The 21,216-nt window shown below is 34.7% G+C and overlaps 1 protein-coding gene across 1 annotated transcript in view; it reads right to left on the bottom strand.

Moving 5' to 3' along the window:
* The window catches only part of ANKRD27 (ankyrin repeat domain 27), a 93,153-nt gene that overhangs the window by 49,725 nt on the left and 22,212 nt on the right, over positions 1 to 21,216 (bottom strand). Inside the window, exons 2-12 of the mRNA XM_031954385.1 lie at positions 17,591 to 17,723; positions 8,824 to 8,934; positions 6,323 to 6,479; positions 4,881 to 5,035; positions 4,424 to 4,483; positions 4,281 to 4,334; positions 4,108 to 4,173; positions 3,944 to 4,020; positions 3,263 to 3,384; positions 1,234 to 1,312; positions 504 to 636 (exon numbers count right to left, since the gene is read on the bottom strand). Coding sequence (XP_031810245.1) covers positions 504 to 636; positions 1,234 to 1,312; positions 3,263 to 3,384; positions 3,944 to 4,020; positions 4,108 to 4,173; positions 4,281 to 4,334; positions 4,424 to 4,483; positions 4,881 to 5,035; positions 6,323 to 6,479; positions 8,824 to 8,934; positions 17,591 to 17,692 — 1,116 coding nt within the window. The 5' untranslated portion in view covers positions 17,693 to 17,723. The remainder of the gene's footprint in view (positions 1 to 503; positions 637 to 1,233; positions 1,313 to 3,262; positions 3,385 to 3,943; positions 4,021 to 4,107; positions 4,174 to 4,280; positions 4,335 to 4,423; positions 4,484 to 4,880; positions 5,036 to 6,322; positions 6,480 to 8,823; positions 8,935 to 17,590; positions 17,724 to 21,216) is intronic.

The raw sequence follows: 21,216 nt of genomic DNA, 5'->3' as shown, positions 1-21,216 counted from the left end.
CCAAAAAAATATATCGAGAAATTATAAAACATCTGTATTATAATATGAAACTTAAAAAATTTAAATACTAATTATGAATGAAACTCTCCTAATTTAATCAGGCTTTAGATGTTTTAGTAAAATACTAATAAAATCAAAAGCCAATAAAATAGCCTTTTAGACCATTATATCAAGAAAAATAAATTTTACACAATTTTACAAGTGAATTATTTTACACAGTAAATATCTGGGCAAGGCTGGACATGATTACTGCTCCAAAGGCGAACTGACCCAAAATTTTAAGATTTCTCTGGTGTTGTGTTTCATGAAGCAAATTGAAATAACAAAGGCCACTGACTTATGATATCAAAAGACTCAAACTCTGCTCCCCTTCACACATACCTCCTTAAAAAGCAATGTAACTCCATACTCCTGTAAATGGCAATTTGAACTCTATCCCTTCAGTCTTTCAAAAACAAATGGATTATAACATAATAAGTGGAATAATGAAACTAAATTCTTACAGGAGATTTTTCAGAAAGATTTCCTTGTCGAATATACTCTATTGCAGCCTCTATTGAAGTCAGGCAGTAACCCAATTCATCCTTTGCTGAACTACTAAATCTGAAGTTTTTAATGTAACTCAAATTTGCCATCCTAACAAGGAAAGAAGAAAAGAAAAGTTATAATGATATCTGCCCAATTGACACATACATAAAGAATTCATGGTCAGTCCAGTCAAAAAACTAAGTTGACTAAGATTATCAGCAGTAGATATGGTATTGTTTAGTTAATCTGATCAATTTCATTTCTCCAACAGAATTAAAGAACAATAGCACAGTTCCAACAAAAGCCCAATAAAAAGGGATTATACACTTAATATAAAGAAGAGCTCAAAATGAAAATAAACTCACAGTAGAACCATGATTAGTTCTAAATTCTAGGACTTGTTGAATAAATGCCAATAATACTTGCAAAGTCCAGAAAATCTACCAGTAAAAAGGATACAAAAATACATGTATTGTACTTATCCAAAAAATTTACTATCCTGTCCTCCTAAAAAGTACACAGTTGGGAAGATAAATAAAAACTGACTTTTTTTAAACTTTCCTAAAAGAAATTATTATTCACCCTGTTAGAGTGATCAAGTACCTAGTTATTATTATGCTGGGGTACTCAAACCATGATAGAGTCTAGAAATCATGGAAATCATATTGCAATGTTGCAGGCTGAAAACATCTTAAATATTTTTACCAATTTGGTATCTCTGTCTTCACAAGTAAATAAAGCAGGACAGACAGCAGATCATCAGCACACATGTTCTCCATGTTAACTGTAGGAAAAAATGTTCAAGAAAACAAAGATACTGTAGTAAATATCTTTCTATCTCTAAAATCATATCCCAATATGATTATATTCCACAGTAAAATGTCACTGTCCCTGAAGTCATATTTAATAGAAAACTAATACAATGCATATACCATAAATTGAAGAAGCTTTAATATAATACAACAAGTATTTTCTCCCTCTAGGGAACTAAGAGACCATGGGAGTTTATCTAACAAGGAATTAAACATCACATCTCCCTAAAGTTATCAATAAAGATATCTTTTTCCTATTTGAAACCATCTACATTTTAAATACTATGTATTGGCTACCTACATTTAGTTTTTTTAATATATTGTAACTGAACACATTTGGCTTATACTTACATAGTTACAGCTTATACTCACATAGTTTACATTGAATGAGAAAGTAAATATGTTTTTATCAAGAACAAAGAGAAAGGAGGTGACTATCGCTTTAGTGGGATTGTGGCTAGTCATCCAAATCATATTTTTCTACGATCCAAAAAAAATAACAAGATTCTCATATGCTAAACTTATTCCTACATTTTTAAAAACCTGATAAAACTGACAATAAGTTTGGTAATTTTCTTGGAGCACAATTAATTGAAAATTAACATCCACTGAAAGTGGCTGCAGACAAAACATATAGGGTACATCTAGCATCTCCTACCATTTCAGTTATTACTGGGCCCACACTATTAAAAGTGGTATCTTTTACATCATACATCTGCCTATACTTAGATTTCATTAGCAGGAAATTTCCATCATTTCCACTGGAAATAAATATTTTTTAATCATGATTGTTATTAAAAACTAGGAATATTTATAACAAATGACTTTTAACATTTACAAAGTTTTTGGAAAAATGTGGAATACTAAACTAACATCTAATCTGTAAATCAAAATCAACAAGCATTTATTAAGCACCTACTATGTACCAGACACTATGCTTAGTTCTTCTTCATAACAATCCTGTAAAGTTGTTTCTATTTTGTAAATAAGGAAACTGAGATCTACAGAATTTAAATGACCTACAATTGCACAATAAATAAGCAGTAGAGCTGGGACTACAATATAAGATTAAGTTTATTTTAATAAGATACCTTCTCACAATTTAATTTCCTTTTTCTTCCTAAAGGACAGATTTGACCATCAACCTGCTGAAAAACTCCAATGGTTATTGACTATCTCCAAAATCAAATATAAAATTCACTCTTAAGATCTCAAAGCTTGGGCAGCTAGATGGTGACAGTGGATAGAATGCCACCCTGAAGTAAGGGGGAACCGAGTTCAAATTCAGTCTCAGACACTTAATACTTCCTAGCTGTATGACCCTGAGCAAGTCACTTAACCCCAACTGTCTCAGGAAAAAAACAAATTTCAAAGCTCTTGATAACCTGTTCCTTCCTACTTTTCCAGGCTTCTTACACTTTGTTCCTCTCCATGTTCTCTGTGATCCACTGATATTTGCCTCTTGCTGTCCTTTAAAAGTGATTCTTCCTCTAGCAACTCCAGCAATTTCCACTGGCTACCCTCCATACTGGAATGTTGATTGCTTCCCCCTTACCTCTGCCTCCTGGCTTTTTAAGTCTCAACTAAAATCCCACCTTCTGCCAGAATCCTTTCCTAGTCCACTTTAATGTTCATGCCTTTCCCCTGAGACAGACTAATGCTAGTTTATCCTGTATCTTTCCCATATAAAGTTTGTTTGCATGTGATCTTTCCCATTGGACTGTGAGCTTCTTAAGGGAAAGGGACTAGTTTTTGCCTTTCTTGTATCCCCAGGACTAAGCACAGTGCCTGGCACATGTTAGGTGAGTAATAAATGATCAACTGAGTATAAAACTCCCTATATCTGTCCACTAATTGCATACTCTGTAGATTTCAACAACGTGAAAACATTCTATCCCCAGTTTCTTTCTCAGTATACAAACCTCTTTGGCTAGGAGATTGCATAATTAGCTGTACCACTTTTCGAAGACAAACCAACTTCTGTTGTGGAGAGGTACATTTGTTCAGTTGACCCAATTCTCTCTTTGCACGGGGTATGTTAAAGCTGTAATATAATTTGGAAAGGCAATTTAGGTCAAAAGTAGTAAGTTCATACTAATTCCTAATCCTTTCACAATAAGCATCTCAAATTACTGACGTCACAGATTTTTTTTTTAACTGATGGAAGAGAATCATATTCAAAATGATATAACAAATCAATGGCAAAATGTAGCTGGATTAATCTAGAGCTTATAATAATTACACTATATTATAATTATAATAAGGCTTCAGAGATCAACTAGTCCAACTCTTTCATTTTGAGAAACTGAGACCCAGAGAGGGTACATAAATTGTCCAAAGTTACACAAGTTATTAAGTGTCAGAGTTGGGACATGAACCCTGGGCCTCTTAACTACACAGCCAATGTGTTTCTCACTATACCATATTAATCTAGAAAATATATTACAATTGCTAACCTCTCTAAAGGGGATTATAGAAAGCAGAAATTTTTAAGTTCATGTTTTTGAATCTCTCTCCAAGCTCCAAGAAACAAAAACTTCCCAAAACTACCTCCCAAGAAGAGGTAATAACCCAAACCCATTTTATTATACGGCACCTCTTACCTGAATTCTGGCTTAACACCAATATCTTTCTGCTGAAGGTCTTGAAGACTTCTTGTAATTTTGTTAAAGGCAGCATCCTAACAATAAATTTTTTAAAGTTTTAGTTTCTTTAAAAATACAGAACATGACTTCCATCTTTTTTTTTTGAAACATTTAAAACCTACCTCACTTGCTTCAATAGTTCCCACATATTTAAAGATCAGATCATATATATCATGATGAATATACATCTGTAAAATTAATTAGATCATGATTTTAGGAAGCATACTATCACAATGGCAAACAAAATATCTTAAATACACTGCAATTTTTCTATCTTGTAATGTTAGCTACTTACTTCAACTGCCTGTTTCATTAAATTCATCTGAAGCTCCTGTTTGGCTAGCATTTTCTAGGCAATAAAATTATGTTAAAAAGAGTATTATTTATATTGTATAAAATTTCAAATAAATATCCAGATCTATAAAACATTCTACTTACCAAATGAGAATCTCTTAACAACTGCTGGAGACATTTAGTATAAAGTGCATTCACTGAATCCTGTGCAAAAAAAAAAAAAAAAAAAAAAAAAAAGTTTCTAGATAATTTATCTAGATGGGGACTGAATATGAATCATAACACACTATTTTCATCTTCTTGTTATTTGCTTGCTTGTTTTCTTTCTCATTTTTTTTCCTTTTTCATCTGATCTTTCCTACGCAGCACGATTAAGTGTGGAAATATATATATAAGAATTATTCATATTCAATCTATATTAGATTACTTGTCTAGGGCAGGTTGATAAATTTGGAACTTAAGATTTTGCAAGAGTGATTATTGAAAGTATCTTAGCATGTATTTTGAAAATAAAAATTGTTTTTAAAAATTTTAAAGCTACAAAAAACCTTTTTTAAAAAGAAAAGAAATTTATGCTCCCATAAAGTTACAAGCTACTAACTATGTAATGACGAAGGCTCTTTCTTTCATAATCTTTGAATGTTCGGTGGAAAGATGCAATGTTTTTGTCAAATCTCTCTGAGTATCTTCCCAAAAATTCTCTTACATCTTCAATTGTTTTCAGGGTAAAGGAATTTGATGAGGTTGAAGATTCTTCTGTAAAGAAAACAAGAGATAAGCATAACCAAGGATTCTGATTGTCCCTGGTCTTTCATTCATTTCCACATCTGGAAATGGATATCCCAGGAGCATCTAGGTACAAGTCATGAGTTCAAATTTGGCCTCAGACACTTACCTCAGACACTTACTCTGGACAAGTCACTAAATCCCAATTGCTTTCAAAAAACACAAAAAAGGGAAGAAAGAAAAACCACTTCCTGGGGAGGATCTTTTTTTTTAGACTGTATAATAGTAGGCCCAATAAAGGTCCATGTTAAAAGCTTATTTTATATTGGGTATTCAAAAGATTGGCCCAGTAAAGCAATAAAACCATCCCCAGACTACACTAGCAAATGAAAAAAAGGCCACTCTAGTCCGATTTATCCTGTTAATCTAGTAACTAAAATGAAAAATGTAATAGTAATATTCAAATAAACTCCTGTCCTGCTACTTAGATACAATAGATTTTAGACTGACCATTCTATTCCTAAAGATATTTAGCTTACACTGATTTTATATTTTTTAATTCCCACAAATTTTCCAAATGAGATTATATAATAATGTAAAATTATTTTGATGATTTAAAAAAATATTATCACCAAACATTTAACATTTTATAGGTTTCAAAACAATTGTTTATGCATAATCTCACATGAACATCACAACTCTATCAACGAAGTATCCTTAAATCCATTTTCCAGATGAAGAAAGCTGGATTAATTCCAATAGACTTGTGATAGAGAGCCATCTGCATCCAGAAAGAAGACTATGGGGATTGAGTGTGGATGACAACATAATATTTTCACCTTTGTTGTTGTTTGCTTGCTTGTTTGTTTTTCTCTCATTTTTTTTTTCCTTTTTGATCTGATTATGGAAGTATATTTAGACAAATTGCACACGATTAACCTATACTAGATTACTTGGTGTCTAGACGAGGAGAAGAAAGGAGGGAGAAAATTTTGCAATGCAATGTTTTGCAAGGATGAATGTTAAAAATTATCTTTGCATGTATTTTGAAAATAAAAAGCTTTTATTAAACTTTCTTTAAAAATGGCTTACCCACAGTCACATGATTACTTAGTACCTGAATGAAGAACTCTAACCAAGAGCTTCTGGTCCAGTGCTCTTTCTTCTACACAATCCTTGGAAGATTTAACCTTTTACTTTTACTTAAGTACAATTTCATATAATCATTGTGTGTGTCTGTGTCTGTCTGTGTGTGTGTATGCATATATATAAAAATTTCAAAACAAAGCATACAATGAAAAAGTTCTCTAAAAATACCTGTGCTCTCCTTTTTTTCCAATGGATGAGCTATACACAGTATACTAAAACTTTCTTCTTTTTCATTGTAGAAAGTTTCTTCAAAGAGAACAGGTACCGAGAGTGGGTAGGCAAAACCAGCTCCTAATTTAATTCTGTTTCCTTGAATAAAAATCTCCTGAAATTAGAAAATAGTAATTGATTACAAAACTTCCACCTAATGTTTTTCCCATCACCCCATGCCAAATGTCTCACTTTAAAAAGCCAACACTGCTTTTCCTCCACACAGGTTTAAATATAACAGGTTAAATACTTTTTTCTTAATTGCAACCCTCTTCCCCAAAGATAACACTACAGTTACGACATTGTCCTTTTTTAAAGAGAGGTGGGAGAGAAGGCTAAACTATTTTTTAAAGGTGGAAAAAAAAATACCTTTCTTTACCTTTTAGAAAAATAAAGACAAGACTAAAATAAAAAAAAAGAGAGACTGATTCTATTTCAATGAGATAATTGATCATTATTTTGATCTAAACAAAACTAACAACCTTGCATTTGGTCTCTATCCATATTGTATAGGTACCAGTTTTCCTTAGGGCAAAACTTTTCCTGAAAAGATGCTCAATACAACAAAATGCCCAGTTTCCTTAGATCAGTTTATTTCTAGGTGCTCACTCAAGGCCTTTATAATGGGGGAGGAATCATATCAAACTTCTTACTTATATAAAAAGAAGCAAGTCATTCCAGCACATGCTTTGAAAGATCTGTGATCTCACTGACATATGTTAAGTGCTTGCTCACCCAAAATGGCCAAACAGTACATAAAAGTCAATGTGTTCCATCAGAGAGCACTGGATTCCAAGTCAGAAGACCCTTACCACTTACTCCCTGGGTGATCTTAGGTGAGTCCCGTTACTCCTCCAAACTCCCAGTTTCTTTAGGTATAACATGAGGGAGCGGGTTGAGATGGTAAGGTCCCATAGCTCTAAGTCTATAATCCTATGATTCATACCAATTGCATGCATGGTCACTGACAGAAAAAAAAAAAATGTGCAAAGCTTTTTCCTGAAGTTTCCCTGACCGAAAGAAACAACTGTCTAACGATTCAGGCTCTGAGTGGGATCTTAAGGACAGAACTGGCTGGCACCTTACATGGAGACAGCTATATGCAAAGTCTTGCAATAGTTCTTTCACCCAAAATTTCTCTGCAATCAGCTGATCACAGTAACTAAAACTCCACCGCAGAATCATTCATTTCAGTCTTAGAAGTTTCTTTGGTCTCTAAGAATTCCCTAAGAAAACATGGGTACTACTAAGTTGGGAATTACCCTAAACTCGGCCTCCAAAACCTCAGAGCCAGCTCAAAAAAAGGTCTTGCAACAAAGAAGATAAAGAGGAGGGATGCTCTTCCTCAAGAACAAGAAGTACTAAAAAGGAAGATCAGAAAACAAATAGAAACTTTCCTGATCTCAGGTTGACATCTAAAAATAGAGCTTTCACACAGGCCTAGGAGTAACACAATTATGTGAAAGATACAAGCACTGACTCACCACACAAAATACTTAAGTGAGCCTTGGCTTCCTACAGTGACAAGACTGGGCAATAAGGGGACAAAAATATTAATAAGACAATCTTCACTAAAAACTGTGACAAAGAAGGTAAAGGCCTCCTTCTGAAGACAGATGTGTCCAAACCTATCAGTCAATAATAACATTACAAGGCTGATAACTAGACCTCGGGCCACACTTCGCCCCCCCTCTCCCCCCTTAAGTCTGTGAATCCTTCTTTCTCTTCCAAGTAAAGTGGACACTCAATGATATGGAGCTGCAACTTCAAGTCATCCTTCTAACACCTTTAATATTTCCCAAGATATTTACATATGTTGATGTAAAAATAATCATATCCATATAAAGCTGTCGTTCTGCAATTGTTAATAAATTGTCATTAAATCCCCACTGCGACACACACTTCTCCACCTTCAGAAGTCCCCTATCTCTTGGTCACAATCTTAAATGCGGAATGTGTCTTGTTCATATTTTTATACGCTTAACAGCATGATTGCTACATAAAACAGGTGCTCACTAAATTTCTATGAAACTCTCCTGTGCTGTTATTTGCCTATCAGGCAATCATGAAATTAATTAATGATGGTAGATCATATATGTCTATTTCACTCAACAAATTCTCTAGCTACAAAATCCAATTTTGTAAGTGATCAGCAATACCACAGGAGTAAGGTGAAGAAGTCTTCTAACTCTATCTAATACAGGTTTGGTAGCAGTAAGCTACCTCACTAGCCAGATCCTTGCCGAGAGTCCTCTAGTACGTATCCTCACAAATTCCCTTCCTCAGCCCATTACCCTTAACCTCAACTCAGAAGTTGGGCTTCATCCTTCACTCAAATAAACATAAAGAAATAAAATGCCTCTGTATCTTCTATCACCCTGCCATGCTCTCCCTCTCTCATACAGACCCCCTCCTCTTCCCAATATCCTACTGGTTGAAATTATGAAAAAATGGGGTACCTTTCCATTTAAAGTCTGAAAACTTTCTCCCACTGGTTTCAAGACATAGGAGTCAAACTGACAGGTAGACTGTGTGTTGCTTGATAGGCTTCCTTTGCAGGGTACTAAAACCTAGAAGAATAATCAATTAAGAAGATTAATGTGATACTTAAAACTTCATCAAAAGCAGACAACAGTATTTTAATTTTATTAGAATGATCATTTTTTTAGGCCAGCCCAATTAAATTTGGCTTTTGAATCTTGCTGTTACAAAAGGGAAAAAACCAATCAGAGGACAATTACTAACAAAAGAAATCCCCTCCTATTTCTGGAGAAATTATTTCCTATCACTAGGGCCTTCACCAGGTCCCTAGGAAGGTGAAAGGGCACTTTCTCTCCTTTGCTCAGAAGACAAACTGGTTTCCTGTTGATACTAAAACTAGGGATTTCTGGTGCTAACTGTAAAATTTCCCCATGCTAAAACAATTCAACCAAGCACTAATAGCTAGAAAGGTTTTATAGAGCATTTAAGCATAGAAGGGCTATATATATATAGGCTTATAATTTTCATACTAATCAATATGTGCAATGATTATACTATTTAGATTGTGGGAGCTTCCCTACTTTCCAGGGGATCCTGACTAGGAAGCTGAGATCAAAGCTGACATGTTAAAGTGGAAGTGATCAATGAGATCCCTGACATGCTAATAATCCCCATGCTATGTTGCCACAACGGGAAGTCAAACCAGGTCCCTCACTCCTGTTCCTACCATGCTAATGCTGGTTCTGATCCCCAGCAACAATTACAAGGCTCAATGACTCCAACAACCTGGAAACTGTTAACACAAGACCGAAGGATGCCTGTGCTGTTGCCCAGGCATTTGTGATTTTCACACTTAAAAACCCTACTTCTGTCATAAGCAAGTGAATCCTCCTCCTTAAGAAGGTGGGTTTTTCAAGCCATTCTCCAATTGATAAATGGTCAAAGGATATGAACAGACAATTTTCAGATGATGAAACTGAAACTATTACCACTCATATGAAAGAGTGTTCCAAATCATTATTAATCAGAGAAATGCAAATTAAGACAACTCTGAGATACCACTACACACCTGTCAGATTGGCTAAGATGACAGGAAAAAATAATGATTGTTGGAGGGGATGCGGGAAAACTGGGACACTGATACATTGTTGGTGGAGCTGTGAACAAATCCAACCATTCTGGAGAGCAATCTGAAATTATGCCCAAAAAGTTATCAAACTGTGCATACTCTTTGATCCAGCAGTGTTTCTACTGGGATTATACCCCAAGGAGATACTTAAGAAGGGAAAGGGACCAATATGTGCCAAAATGTTTGTGGCAGCCCTGTTTGTAGTGGCTAGAAGCTAGAAACTGAGTGGATGCCCATCAACTGGAGAATGGTTGGGTAAATTGTGGTATATGAATGTTATGGAATATTATTGTTCTGTAAGAAATGACCAGCAGGATGAATACAGAAAGGCTTGGAGAGACTTACATGAACTGATGCTAAGTGAAATGAGCAGAACCAAGAGATCATTATATACGTCAACAATAATACTGTATGAAGATGTAATCTGATGGAAGTGGATTTCTTTGAAAAACAGACCCAGTTTCAAATGATCAATGATGGACAGAAGCAGCTACACCCAAAGAAAAAACACTGGGAAATGAATGTAAACTGTTTGTATTTTTGTTTTTCTTCCCGGGTTATTTTTACCTTCTGAATCCAATTCTCCTAGTGCAACAAGAGAACTGTTTGGATCTGCACACATATACTGTATCTAGGATATACTAGGACATATTCAACATATATAGGACTGCTTGCTATCTAGGGGAGGGGGTGGAGGGTGGGAGGGAAAAATCAGAACAGAAGTGAGTGCAAGGGATAATGTTGTAAAAAAATTACCCTGGCATGGATTCTGTCAATAAAAAGTTACTATAATAATAAAAAAATAATAAAGTAATCAAAACTAAAAAAAAAAAAAAAAAAAGGTGGGTTTTGCTTGCAAGCCATTTCCCTCACTTTGAAGTTAAACTTATTATATACACAAGAATTGCACATGTTTGGGATAAACTGAGAAAAGATTATCTCATAAGGATGTGGCTTTGACCTATACCCTAACTATGACTTGAGGTGTTGCAATAATAAATAATGCAAAGCCAAAATGCTGCAAGGATTTGATTGTCGTTAACACCCCTTCAGTTTCCCACCACCTCTTACCATTTAAATACTTTTTTTGAAAGCAATTTATTCTTTTGTTTTTGGGATAGATTTCCCTATTTAAAGTATAAGCCTGGACTCTCCCAGGCAGGGGAGAAAAGGTCAAATGTAGGAACCTCTGTCTTATTTAATCTTGTGTTTTGCATTTTGTGCATCTGATGAGGTGCCAGAACAGAAAGATCCCTTAAAAGCAATGGGATCCTGTTGGCCTGTTTGTTGCAGGCTTTGAGGAAAGAATTAGCAAACCCCAATAAATATAGGCAGCACAAGGTTTGTGGCAAAGGATGGGTTTATTTGCACTAAGAAATCAGCTTGCTAGGAAGTAGACTTCTTAGTGAAGGAATATAGCAATATATAGATTACACTGAGAAGAAAGTATCTTCAGCAGTGGGCAAGATCCTGTTAGGATTGTAATGCCAGAGAAACTGAGCAAGATAGAGATTTTAATAGTTTATGAAATGGAGAGATATAGTGGGATCAAATTGGATCCATGGTTTGGTCCCAGGGCTAAATGAAGTACTCCAAGAATCCAGCAAACAAAGTTCTCAAGGACATCTATACACTTGGCTCTGATGGAGAGGGTAGACTAAGGCAGGGGCGGAGTGAGGATGTGGAGAGCAGGAATGGGACAGGATGGGGTGGGCCTCCAGAGAAGGATGATCTAATGGGAGGAAGAACCCTGGAAATAGGGAGAAGCATCTTGATAAGAGGGTATCTGATATTCAGATAACTTGGGATAGGGAGAGGCATTCTAAAACATAAGATCTTTTATCCTTATCAAGTATTGTGATAAAGAGGGAGGGGAGGTTTTGCAGAACTGAGAAGCAAGGAAACCAAGACAGGACTGAGTCGGGCCAATAAAAGAGAACTGTGGCATAACAGGATTTCTGGGGAAGATTCTAGGTTCTGTGTTGTCTTTTATTAACCTTCAGAGGCTTGGGACTTCAATTCAATTCAAAATTGAATGAGATTACTTAAGTGGGAGTTTGAGCCACTCAAGGCTGACTATGGCCCAGGTCTAGACTTCCCAATAGAAAAGATTACTTATCTTGGGATTTTCCCTTATGGACAGAAGGGTGTGGCCCCTCCCAAGAAGCTGGGAGTTTGAGACTCAGGAATTCTTTAGCAAAGGGACTCGAAATTTCAGGACATCCCCCCCCCAAAGATTAAAGGGGATATAATTTTACATCACATCCAGAGAGAAAGGACTATGGAGACTGAATGTGGATCACAACATAGTATTTTAACCTTTTGTTTCTGTTGTTAATGTTTGCTTGGTTTTTTTTCCTCTCATTTTTCTTTATATGATTTTTCTTATGCAACATGATAAATGTGGAAATAAATTTAGCAGAAGTACATATGTTTAACCTATATTGGATTATTTGCTGTCTAGAGGGGAATAGGAGAAGGGAGGGGAAAAAATAAGGAGATTTTCAAGAAGGAATGTTGAAAACTATCTTTTCATGTATTTTGGAAAATAAAATATTATAAAAAAAGAAATAAAAACTTTTATCGAAATGATGAGGGAACTCTGAAGCTGTCCTCTGACTTTGGCCTTGGAGAAAAGATGAAAAAATGTGTCTCCCTCCTTTCACTGTAAAAGTGGGTTTGTCTTATTCTCAAAGTGTAATACCAGAGAAACTGAGCAAGACAGAGGTTAGAGACCAATTCAATAGTTTATTAAATGGAGAGAGATACTGGGACCAGATGGATCTTGGTCCCAGGGCTAGACGAGACTAAAGTCTCAAAGAATCCAGATGGTTATCAGATCTATGTATCCAATCCTAATCACTCTCCCGACTTCCAGTCTCCCATCTAGAATTGTCTATTTCATATATTGTTATTATATGTCCTTAAGATATTAAATTCAACATGTCCAAAAGTAAATTTATCTCTCATTTCAAATTCTCTACTCTCCCTACTTTTCCTGTTACTCCAGGATACCATCATCTTCCTGGTTGCCCCAAGTTCAAAACCTAGGTGTCAATCAGCTCTTCACTCTCTTACCCCACCCTATGCAACAATAACTCCTATTTCATAGCTTTGAGGGCACAGTTCCTAATTACCTTCCAGAATGGCTCATCAATTCATAACTCTATACACAGTGCATTAATGCATGTGTTCTACCATAGTCGTGGCACCTATCATTTTCTTTTTGATCTGACAACCATCTGATTAAAGGTTAACTGAATCCATGATGATATCACTAAGTTTATTTTAAATTTTTTTTATTGAAGCTTTTTTTTCTTTTCAAAACATATACATAGATAATTTTCAACATTCACCCTTGCAAAACCTTGTGTTCCAAAATTTTTTCTCTCTCCTACCCCCTCCCCATACAGCAAGTAATCCAACACATGTTAACCGTGTAATTCTTCTATACATATTTCCACAGTTATCATACTGCGCAAGAAAAATCAGATCAAGAAGGAAAAACATGAGAAAGGAAACAAAATGCAAGCAAACAACAATAATAAAAAATACCTTCTTGGCAGGGCTGTAAATTGGTACAATAATCCAGAAAATATCCAAGATTATGCCAAAGGAAAAACATGACTAAGATGGCCACACACTTTGATACAGAGATCCAAGTACTAAGTATATATCCCAAGGAAATAAAAAACAAGTGGTAGTTTGCACATATGGTTAGTTGGTTGCTTTCATAAAGGAATAAGACCAAAATGATACACTATGTTGTGTTCAAGGTACAATATATCCAATTGTGGCTGATCAGAAAAACATGAGCTCAAAAGACTATCACAAGTTGGGTGAAAACAGTCCACGTCATTTGGAGTGAGATTTCTCTAAACTGTCCTGTCTCGTATTTCCTTTGAGCTACTATAGTTTTGCTTTCTTTGCTCACAGAGTGCAGCTGCTTCTTTGATGCAGACATGCCATACTAAGTGGATCTGGGCCAATGTCTTTCATGTCCCATAATCAATTCCCAAGTTTTACAGAGACCTTGAGAGTGTTCTTCTATTTCTTTTTCTGACCTCCATATAAGAGCTTGCCTTGTGTAAATTCTCCAGAAAAAAGTCTTTCCGATATATACACATATATACACTTGGCATTCAAACAACACAGTCAGTCCATTACATTGTACTCTCTGCAGTAGAGAAAGGATCTAAAATGCCCAGTACCTTATCGTGCCAGGTGATCTTCAAAATCTTCCTAAGACAATTTTAAATAGAAACAATTCAGTTTTCCTGCCATGGCTTTTTAGACCTTTAGTCCGGGAGGCATCTAATGCCTATTCTCTCACACACTTTGTTTAGGAACTTCCTGGCAATGTATGTGTGAACCTCAATATTCATGTGGACATTTCTTGCAAGTACACTACCAAGGTAATTGAACTGATCCACAGCATTCCAAACATTACGGTTTGCTGTAACCAGTGGTTCCACATATGGATGGCGTGGAGAACCTTAGTGTTAATGTCGGGCTAATTTTTTTTAATAGCTTTGTTTTTTACAAGTTATATACATGGGTAATTTTACAGTATTGACAATTGCCAAACCTTTTGTTCCACTTTTTCCCCTCCTTCCCCCCATTCCCTCCCCCCAATGGCAGATTGACCAATACATGTTAAATATGTTAAAGCATAAATTAAATACAATATAAGTACACATGTCTTAACAGTTATTTTGCTGTACAGAAAGAATCAGACTTTGAAACAGTGTACTATTAGCCTTTGAAGGAAATCAAAAATGAAGGCAGATAAAAATAGAGGGATTGGGAATTCTTTGTAATGGCTCATAGTCATCTCCCAGAGTTCTTTTGCTGGGTGTAGCTGGTTCAGTTCATTACTGCTCTATTGGAACTGATTTGGTTCATCTCATTGTTGAAGAAGGCCATGTCCATCAGAATTGATCATCACATAGTATTGTTGTTGAAGTATATAATGATCTCCTGGTCCTGCTCATTTCACTTAGCATTAGTTCATGTAAGTCTCTCCAGGCCTTTCTGAAATAATCCTGCTGTTCATTTCTTACTGAACAATAATATTCCATAATATTCATATACCACAATTTATTCAGCCATTCTCCAATTGAGGGGCATCCACTCAGTTTCCAATTTCTGGCCACTACAAAGAGGGTTGCCACAAACATTCAGGCACATACAACTCCCTTTCCCTTCTTTAAGATTTTTTTGGGGATATTTCCACTAGTAATACTGCTGGATCAAAGGGTATGCACAGTTTGATAACTTTTTGAGCATAGTTCCAAATTGCTCTCCAGAATGGCTGGATGTATTCACAGTTCCACCAACAATGTATTAGTGTTGTCGGACCAAAATTAACACAAGTTGCAAAGAATCAATCCACACTCTATAGAATATTCTCTAATACACCATTATAGCTATTTCTATAATGCTATAGAGCACTGTGAGTACTGAATACTCAGAGGTTGCTCCCTACACAACAATCTGCAAAGTACACTATCATCTGCAAACAGAGTCAAGTACCAATTGTCCTTCTATTTAAAGTCTTTGTTTTTAGTCTTTTCAAGTTAAATATCAAGTTATTTGCAGTAGCTGACCTTGATGCCATTTTTGCCCTTATTGAAGGCATTTGACAAGATTGATGAAAATATCATACTAAAAAGCATGGGAGCAAGCACAGTCTTGCTTCACTCCATTAATGAAATACTGTATATAATATTGGACACAACCAACATGACAGCTGGCTGGTTTGCTGAACTTTAAAAAAATATTATATTAAAAGGTAGTCTTACTGAGTAGAAATAAGATATATTTTTAAAAATTGACAGATATATAAAAACAAAAATTTTTTAAAGTTAATATACACCCTTAAAGTTACCTATCACATTAGTGAAATCATATAGTATTTTCAGAGAATTTACAAAGAACCAAGATCCAATAAACAAACTAAAACAATCTATGTCCAAAAATGATTTATAAAGTTTTAATGTAGAGATTCTTGAAATAGACTGCTTGAATATACCATATAATCTTTTTTTTGGTCTGGATATATGATTGCATTGATCTAGGTAACTATCATCAGGAAACTACTCTTATCAATGAAGAATAGGCAACTTCACTCCAATTTATAGTTATACTACCAGTCTTGGACACCAAGCAGTTAACTGACTTCAGCAGGTTCACAGAACTGGCTTGCGGCAAAATATTCCTGACTTGAGGATAGCTCGTTATTTACCACATCAGGCTGCTCCTCTACACAATACTGATAAATAGATATAACATACAGAAAGTGTAATCAGAAAAAGTTCTGAAGAAGTAATTAGAGAACAGTTAAACCTTGAAAGAAGTTAAAAAGTCTGAGAAAAAAAGAGTAAACTCCAGGAACAAAAGAAAGCTTATGTGAATACACAGAAGTATAACATAGAATACTGAATTCTGGGAACAAGTAGTGATGTATTTTAGCTGAAACACAATGTGTGAAAAGAAATAATAATAAATAAATCTCGAAAGAGAAGTTACAACCAAACTATGGAGAGCCCAAAGGCTAGGCTGAAAAATATATTTTATCTTCCTAGAAATAGGGAGCCACTGTAGGTTTCTGATAGGGAAATGTCATAATCAGAGTAAAGGATGAGTCCATAGTTATAAATCCGAGTAATCAAGAAGCGTTACCCTCAAAATAAAAAGAAAAGCATAGAAGAGGAGCAAAATAAAGGGGAAAAATGTGAGTTCAAGGTTGGTCATTCAAGCTGGAGATGCTGATGGGACATCCAGGTGTCTATGTCCAAAAAAGGGCTAGAATTCAAGAGACAGAAGCCATGAGAACAGAGAAGATCCAAGTCCTCACCTTAAAGAAGAGCCCAGTTTTTTAGATTAGGTAAAACCTTGAACCAAGCAGAAATTTTACATAGTTTAAAACTTTGACCATTTGATATCCAATAAAAGTCGTAACAAAAAAAGAAAAAGTTCAGAAATCTCAGCTTGTCAACTGTTTCTCATTAAATATCTTTTGCCTAACTAATGATATAGCCTTATTAAAACACATAATTTCAAAATAATGAGAAAGTTTGTCCAAAAATAGTTATGACATTTTCCCCTTTTATGTTAATAGTTCTTTGCTTTTGGTTCAGTAAAGTGTTAAATACCTTTCTTAGAAGCGCACATGTATTTATTCCACAAAAGTTTAGGGAAAGCTAACTGCATATATAACAGTGCTTGATACATGGCAGACCACAGAGAAATATAAAACTTATCTTAAGAATTTACAATCTAGTTGGAAAAGACAAACACCTATATAAAAAGTTTAACAACAACAAAACACACAAAAGTTTTCACATGATTAAGGACCAGACAAGTAGAACTCATAATACTGGAGTGCAAAAGATGGAGAGACCATTGTGCAATACAAAGTTGAGAGAAAGCTTCATCAAAGTAGAATAACACTTCGGTTTTTTTTCCATTTGTCAAATAATTTAGAGGTCACTAAATTCAAAATGCTTTTGTTTACTGACCTCTTCAAAAGAAACTCTTTCTGAAATCTAAAGTATTAATAATTTCATAGTTATAAATTCAAACAGAAAAACTAAGACAATCCATATACTTACAATACCATGGACTTCAGCAACTCTTCGGCAAAGATCAGGACGCCTCTTTTGAATTGCCAGATAAAAAGGATTTTTCATGAGATCTTCATCATATAAAGCCATATGGACTTCAGATATTCCAAAAATGAGTTTTCTAAAATAGAGTGAAAAAAAAAAATTGTTGCAGAAGCTTGATTCCACACTTAAAAAAAAAAAATGTGAAATCATCCATAATCTCATATTTCAAACTTAACAGGATTCAACTTGCCAGAGATATACCAAACACAAACTAAAATACAATTAACCAATCCAAAGTAATCTTTTTATTGAATAGAACTATAAATTCTATTAAGTATCTCATTAAATTGTGCAAGTCATTGCTAAAAGTGCTTTCAAAAAGTACCTTTCTAATTTCTTTATAATCTACTTTATGCCTGAATTAATTTCAAATGTCCATGACTCAAAAAAGATACTTTCTTGACTTTATGAAAATTTATGAAAGTCCACCCACAATAAATTAATATGACTTTATGAAGATATGTCAAAAATTGTGGAGGAATTACAGGAAAGAGGTATAATTAGCATATTGCAAGTTGACAATTATCATTTATAGAAAAGTTTACTTTGAGTTTAAAATTTACACAGCAAATTCTGAACACAATTGTTTTAGTGCCCAATCAGGCCAAACATAGCTGTTGCAATTTTTAGGTCATTTCCTGAACTGAACATTCTTATTTCTAAAAGTATATATTCCACAATGATTTTAATATTTAAAACAAAAAATTTGACAGACCTAAAAGTGGATGGCTCAGCTATAATCTCCTTATACAAATGGGTTACATTTTTTGATGGCTTAAGATAAAATACCTGAAGAGTTTGAAACTCATTGCTAACACCAAAGAACACATGAATGTTTTTTAATCCAAGCTATACAAGTATGATTTAAAATTATTTTGACTAGCTACATAGCAACATAAAGGAAGAACTCACACTACATAAGTTTTCAATATGGGATTTATGGCATAATATTTTATATTAGTATAACATTTTAAGACTTAAAGATAATTTTCCTCACAAGAACCCTATTGTAAATTAGGGCATATAACTTTTATCTCCATTTTACAGTTGAGAAACCTAAAACTAAAAGCTTAAATAATTTGTCCACAGTCACACACATTTACTAAACTAAAGCCCAAGTTAAAAATCCCACTCTCCTATCCCCCAAAAAACAACATTTTTAATACATTACATCAAAACAGCCAATTCAACATTTACTGACATGTGCTTTTTAATGATAGGATGGTGCTCTTTCTGATCAAAAGCTGATAAAAACGTTATTTATTCATTCATTTATCCAGCTGAGTACCATTGCGTATTTTATGTTGAAGGCAGGAGGCAGGGAACAAAGTAGGTGAATGTAAAGTTAACAGTAAGATCTCACAGTAATTAGTAGGCAATGATTAACATAGACAGTTAAACAAAGGAATTTAATAATATCATATCAGAAGGGGTATCACAAGAAAATATGAAAATAAAGATCCCTTGAATGATACAGATTAAGAACTCAAGTTGGAATTTCTATTAGAAAACACACAATACATATCCAATACAACAGCATATATTTACTGAGTATCAAACTACACCTAACATTACTAAATACTAGTCTGAGCTAACAAAGTGTTGATTTTAATTGGACTATAAAAATAGAAGCAAACATAAAGGTATAGTTGCTTAGCTTCCTTATTACGACTCAATATACTGTTGTATATTGAATATATATTGTAGAAGTTGAATAAAAAAATTTCTACAGTACATTTTTCAAATTCAGTTATCTCTTTTTGAGTTTACTATTCTTCTAATAATATAAAACTGGGTGGAGCTGGTTCAATTCATTACTGCTCTATTGGAACTGATTTGGTTCATCTCATTCATTGTTGAAGAGGGCCACGTCCATCAGAACTGATCATCATATAGTATTGTTGTTGAAGTATGTCCTGCTCATTTCACTCAGCATCAGTTCATGTAAGTCTCTCCAGGCCTTTCTGAAATAATCCTGCTGGTCATTTCTTACCGAACAATAATATTCCATAATATTCATATACCACAATTTATTCAGCATTCTCCAGTTGATGGGCATCCACTCAGTTTTTGGCCACTACAAAGAGACCTGCCACAAACATTTGTGCACACAGTATATGTATTCTTAAGCAAATTTTCTTGCGTATTAATTCTCACAGCACTAACATTGGATTCTGGATATGTTGATACATATCTAAAACATTTAAATTTTCATTTTCCAAATATTATCATTTGACATACAGGTTGGAAAACATTCCAATTGTAAATCACAGGACTTAATATGGCTGAACAAAAGGAACACAATTCTCCCACATCTACCCCCAAAAAACAGAGCTAGATCAGTATATACCTTCATTTAGACCAGGACTGCACAAAAACAAGTAGCTATAAACTCTAAACCCAAGAGAGGTACTTCCATTAAAAACCAGCACCAGCCCAGGGGAAATAGACCAGAAGCCTTCTAACCAGGGAAACCTCAAGAAGAAAAGAGTAATACCCCATACCCTGTCCAAAGGAGAGGGAATAAAAACAAAAAGGCCAGGAAACAGACCAGAAAACCACAGGGGAACTGGAAAACCACAACCCTGATCGGCAGTCTTAGCTGACTTGCAGGCTGCCAAAACTGGCATACCTACTACTGAAAGTATGCTGGGCACAGCAAAGGAAGTGGAAGGAAGCAGCAGAAATGTAGTCTGACCGCTTCACCCAGAAGGTACAGAGCCTGACCCTAGAACAAAGCCCCAGATCAGGAACTGAAGCTGAAGGCATGAGTAAACGAAGGGATAAACGAAGTAAACGAAGACTGAATACTACAGAGAATTATTATTGGACAAGAATAATGCCAGAGAAAAATCCAGAAAAGAGCAACTCCACAATTGCCTGAGAGCCTCAGTAGAAAAAAAAAACAAAACTGCTTGACTACATGGACTAAAACAGTAGTTAGAAGAAATGAAACAAAAGATAATAAATGAAATGAGTTCCTAGAATTATAAATGAAAAAAAAGAATTCTGGAGCAAAGAACTAAAAGGAGAACAGACAGCTTAGAAGAAACATTACCCAAGTAACAAATACCCTGAAATTTAGAATAAACCAAGAGATTTCAATTATTTCACAAGACAGAAACTGGAACAAATTCAAAAGAATGGGGAATACAAGGTAATTGGGGGATGAGGGTGGGGGTATGTTGGGCATTTGCTATCAGAGCCAAGTGAACTGGAAAACAGTTCAAGGAAGAGAATATATATATGAATCACCAGACTCCTTGAAAACTGACCAAAAATCCTGGATACTATATTTGAAGAAACAAAAAACTTGGCCAGACCTTTCTGAACCTGAAAACAAAGTGGAAAAAAAGAATGCACCATTTACCTCTTGAAAGAAATCTCAAAGTAAAAAGTCTATATTGTTATAGTCAAAATCCAGAGCCTATAAATCAGAGGGGGAAAAAATACTACAAGCAACAGAAAAGAATTGAATTACAGCGAATCTACAATCTGGATTATACAAAACTGTTTACTATAAAGAATATAATGACAAAAGGGAAAAAGTAACAGCTTAAAGACAAGAA

Source organism: Sarcophilus harrisii, chromosome 2, assembly GCF_902635505.1.
Source record: "Sarcophilus harrisii chromosome 2, mSarHar1.11, whole genome shotgun sequence".
NCBI classification, from domain to species: Eukaryota; Metazoa; Chordata; class Mammalia; order Dasyuromorphia; family Dasyuridae; genus Sarcophilus; species Sarcophilus harrisii.
The sequence above is the reverse complement of the archived record's forward strand: the minus strand, read 5'-3'. Positions and strand labels throughout refer to the sequence as shown.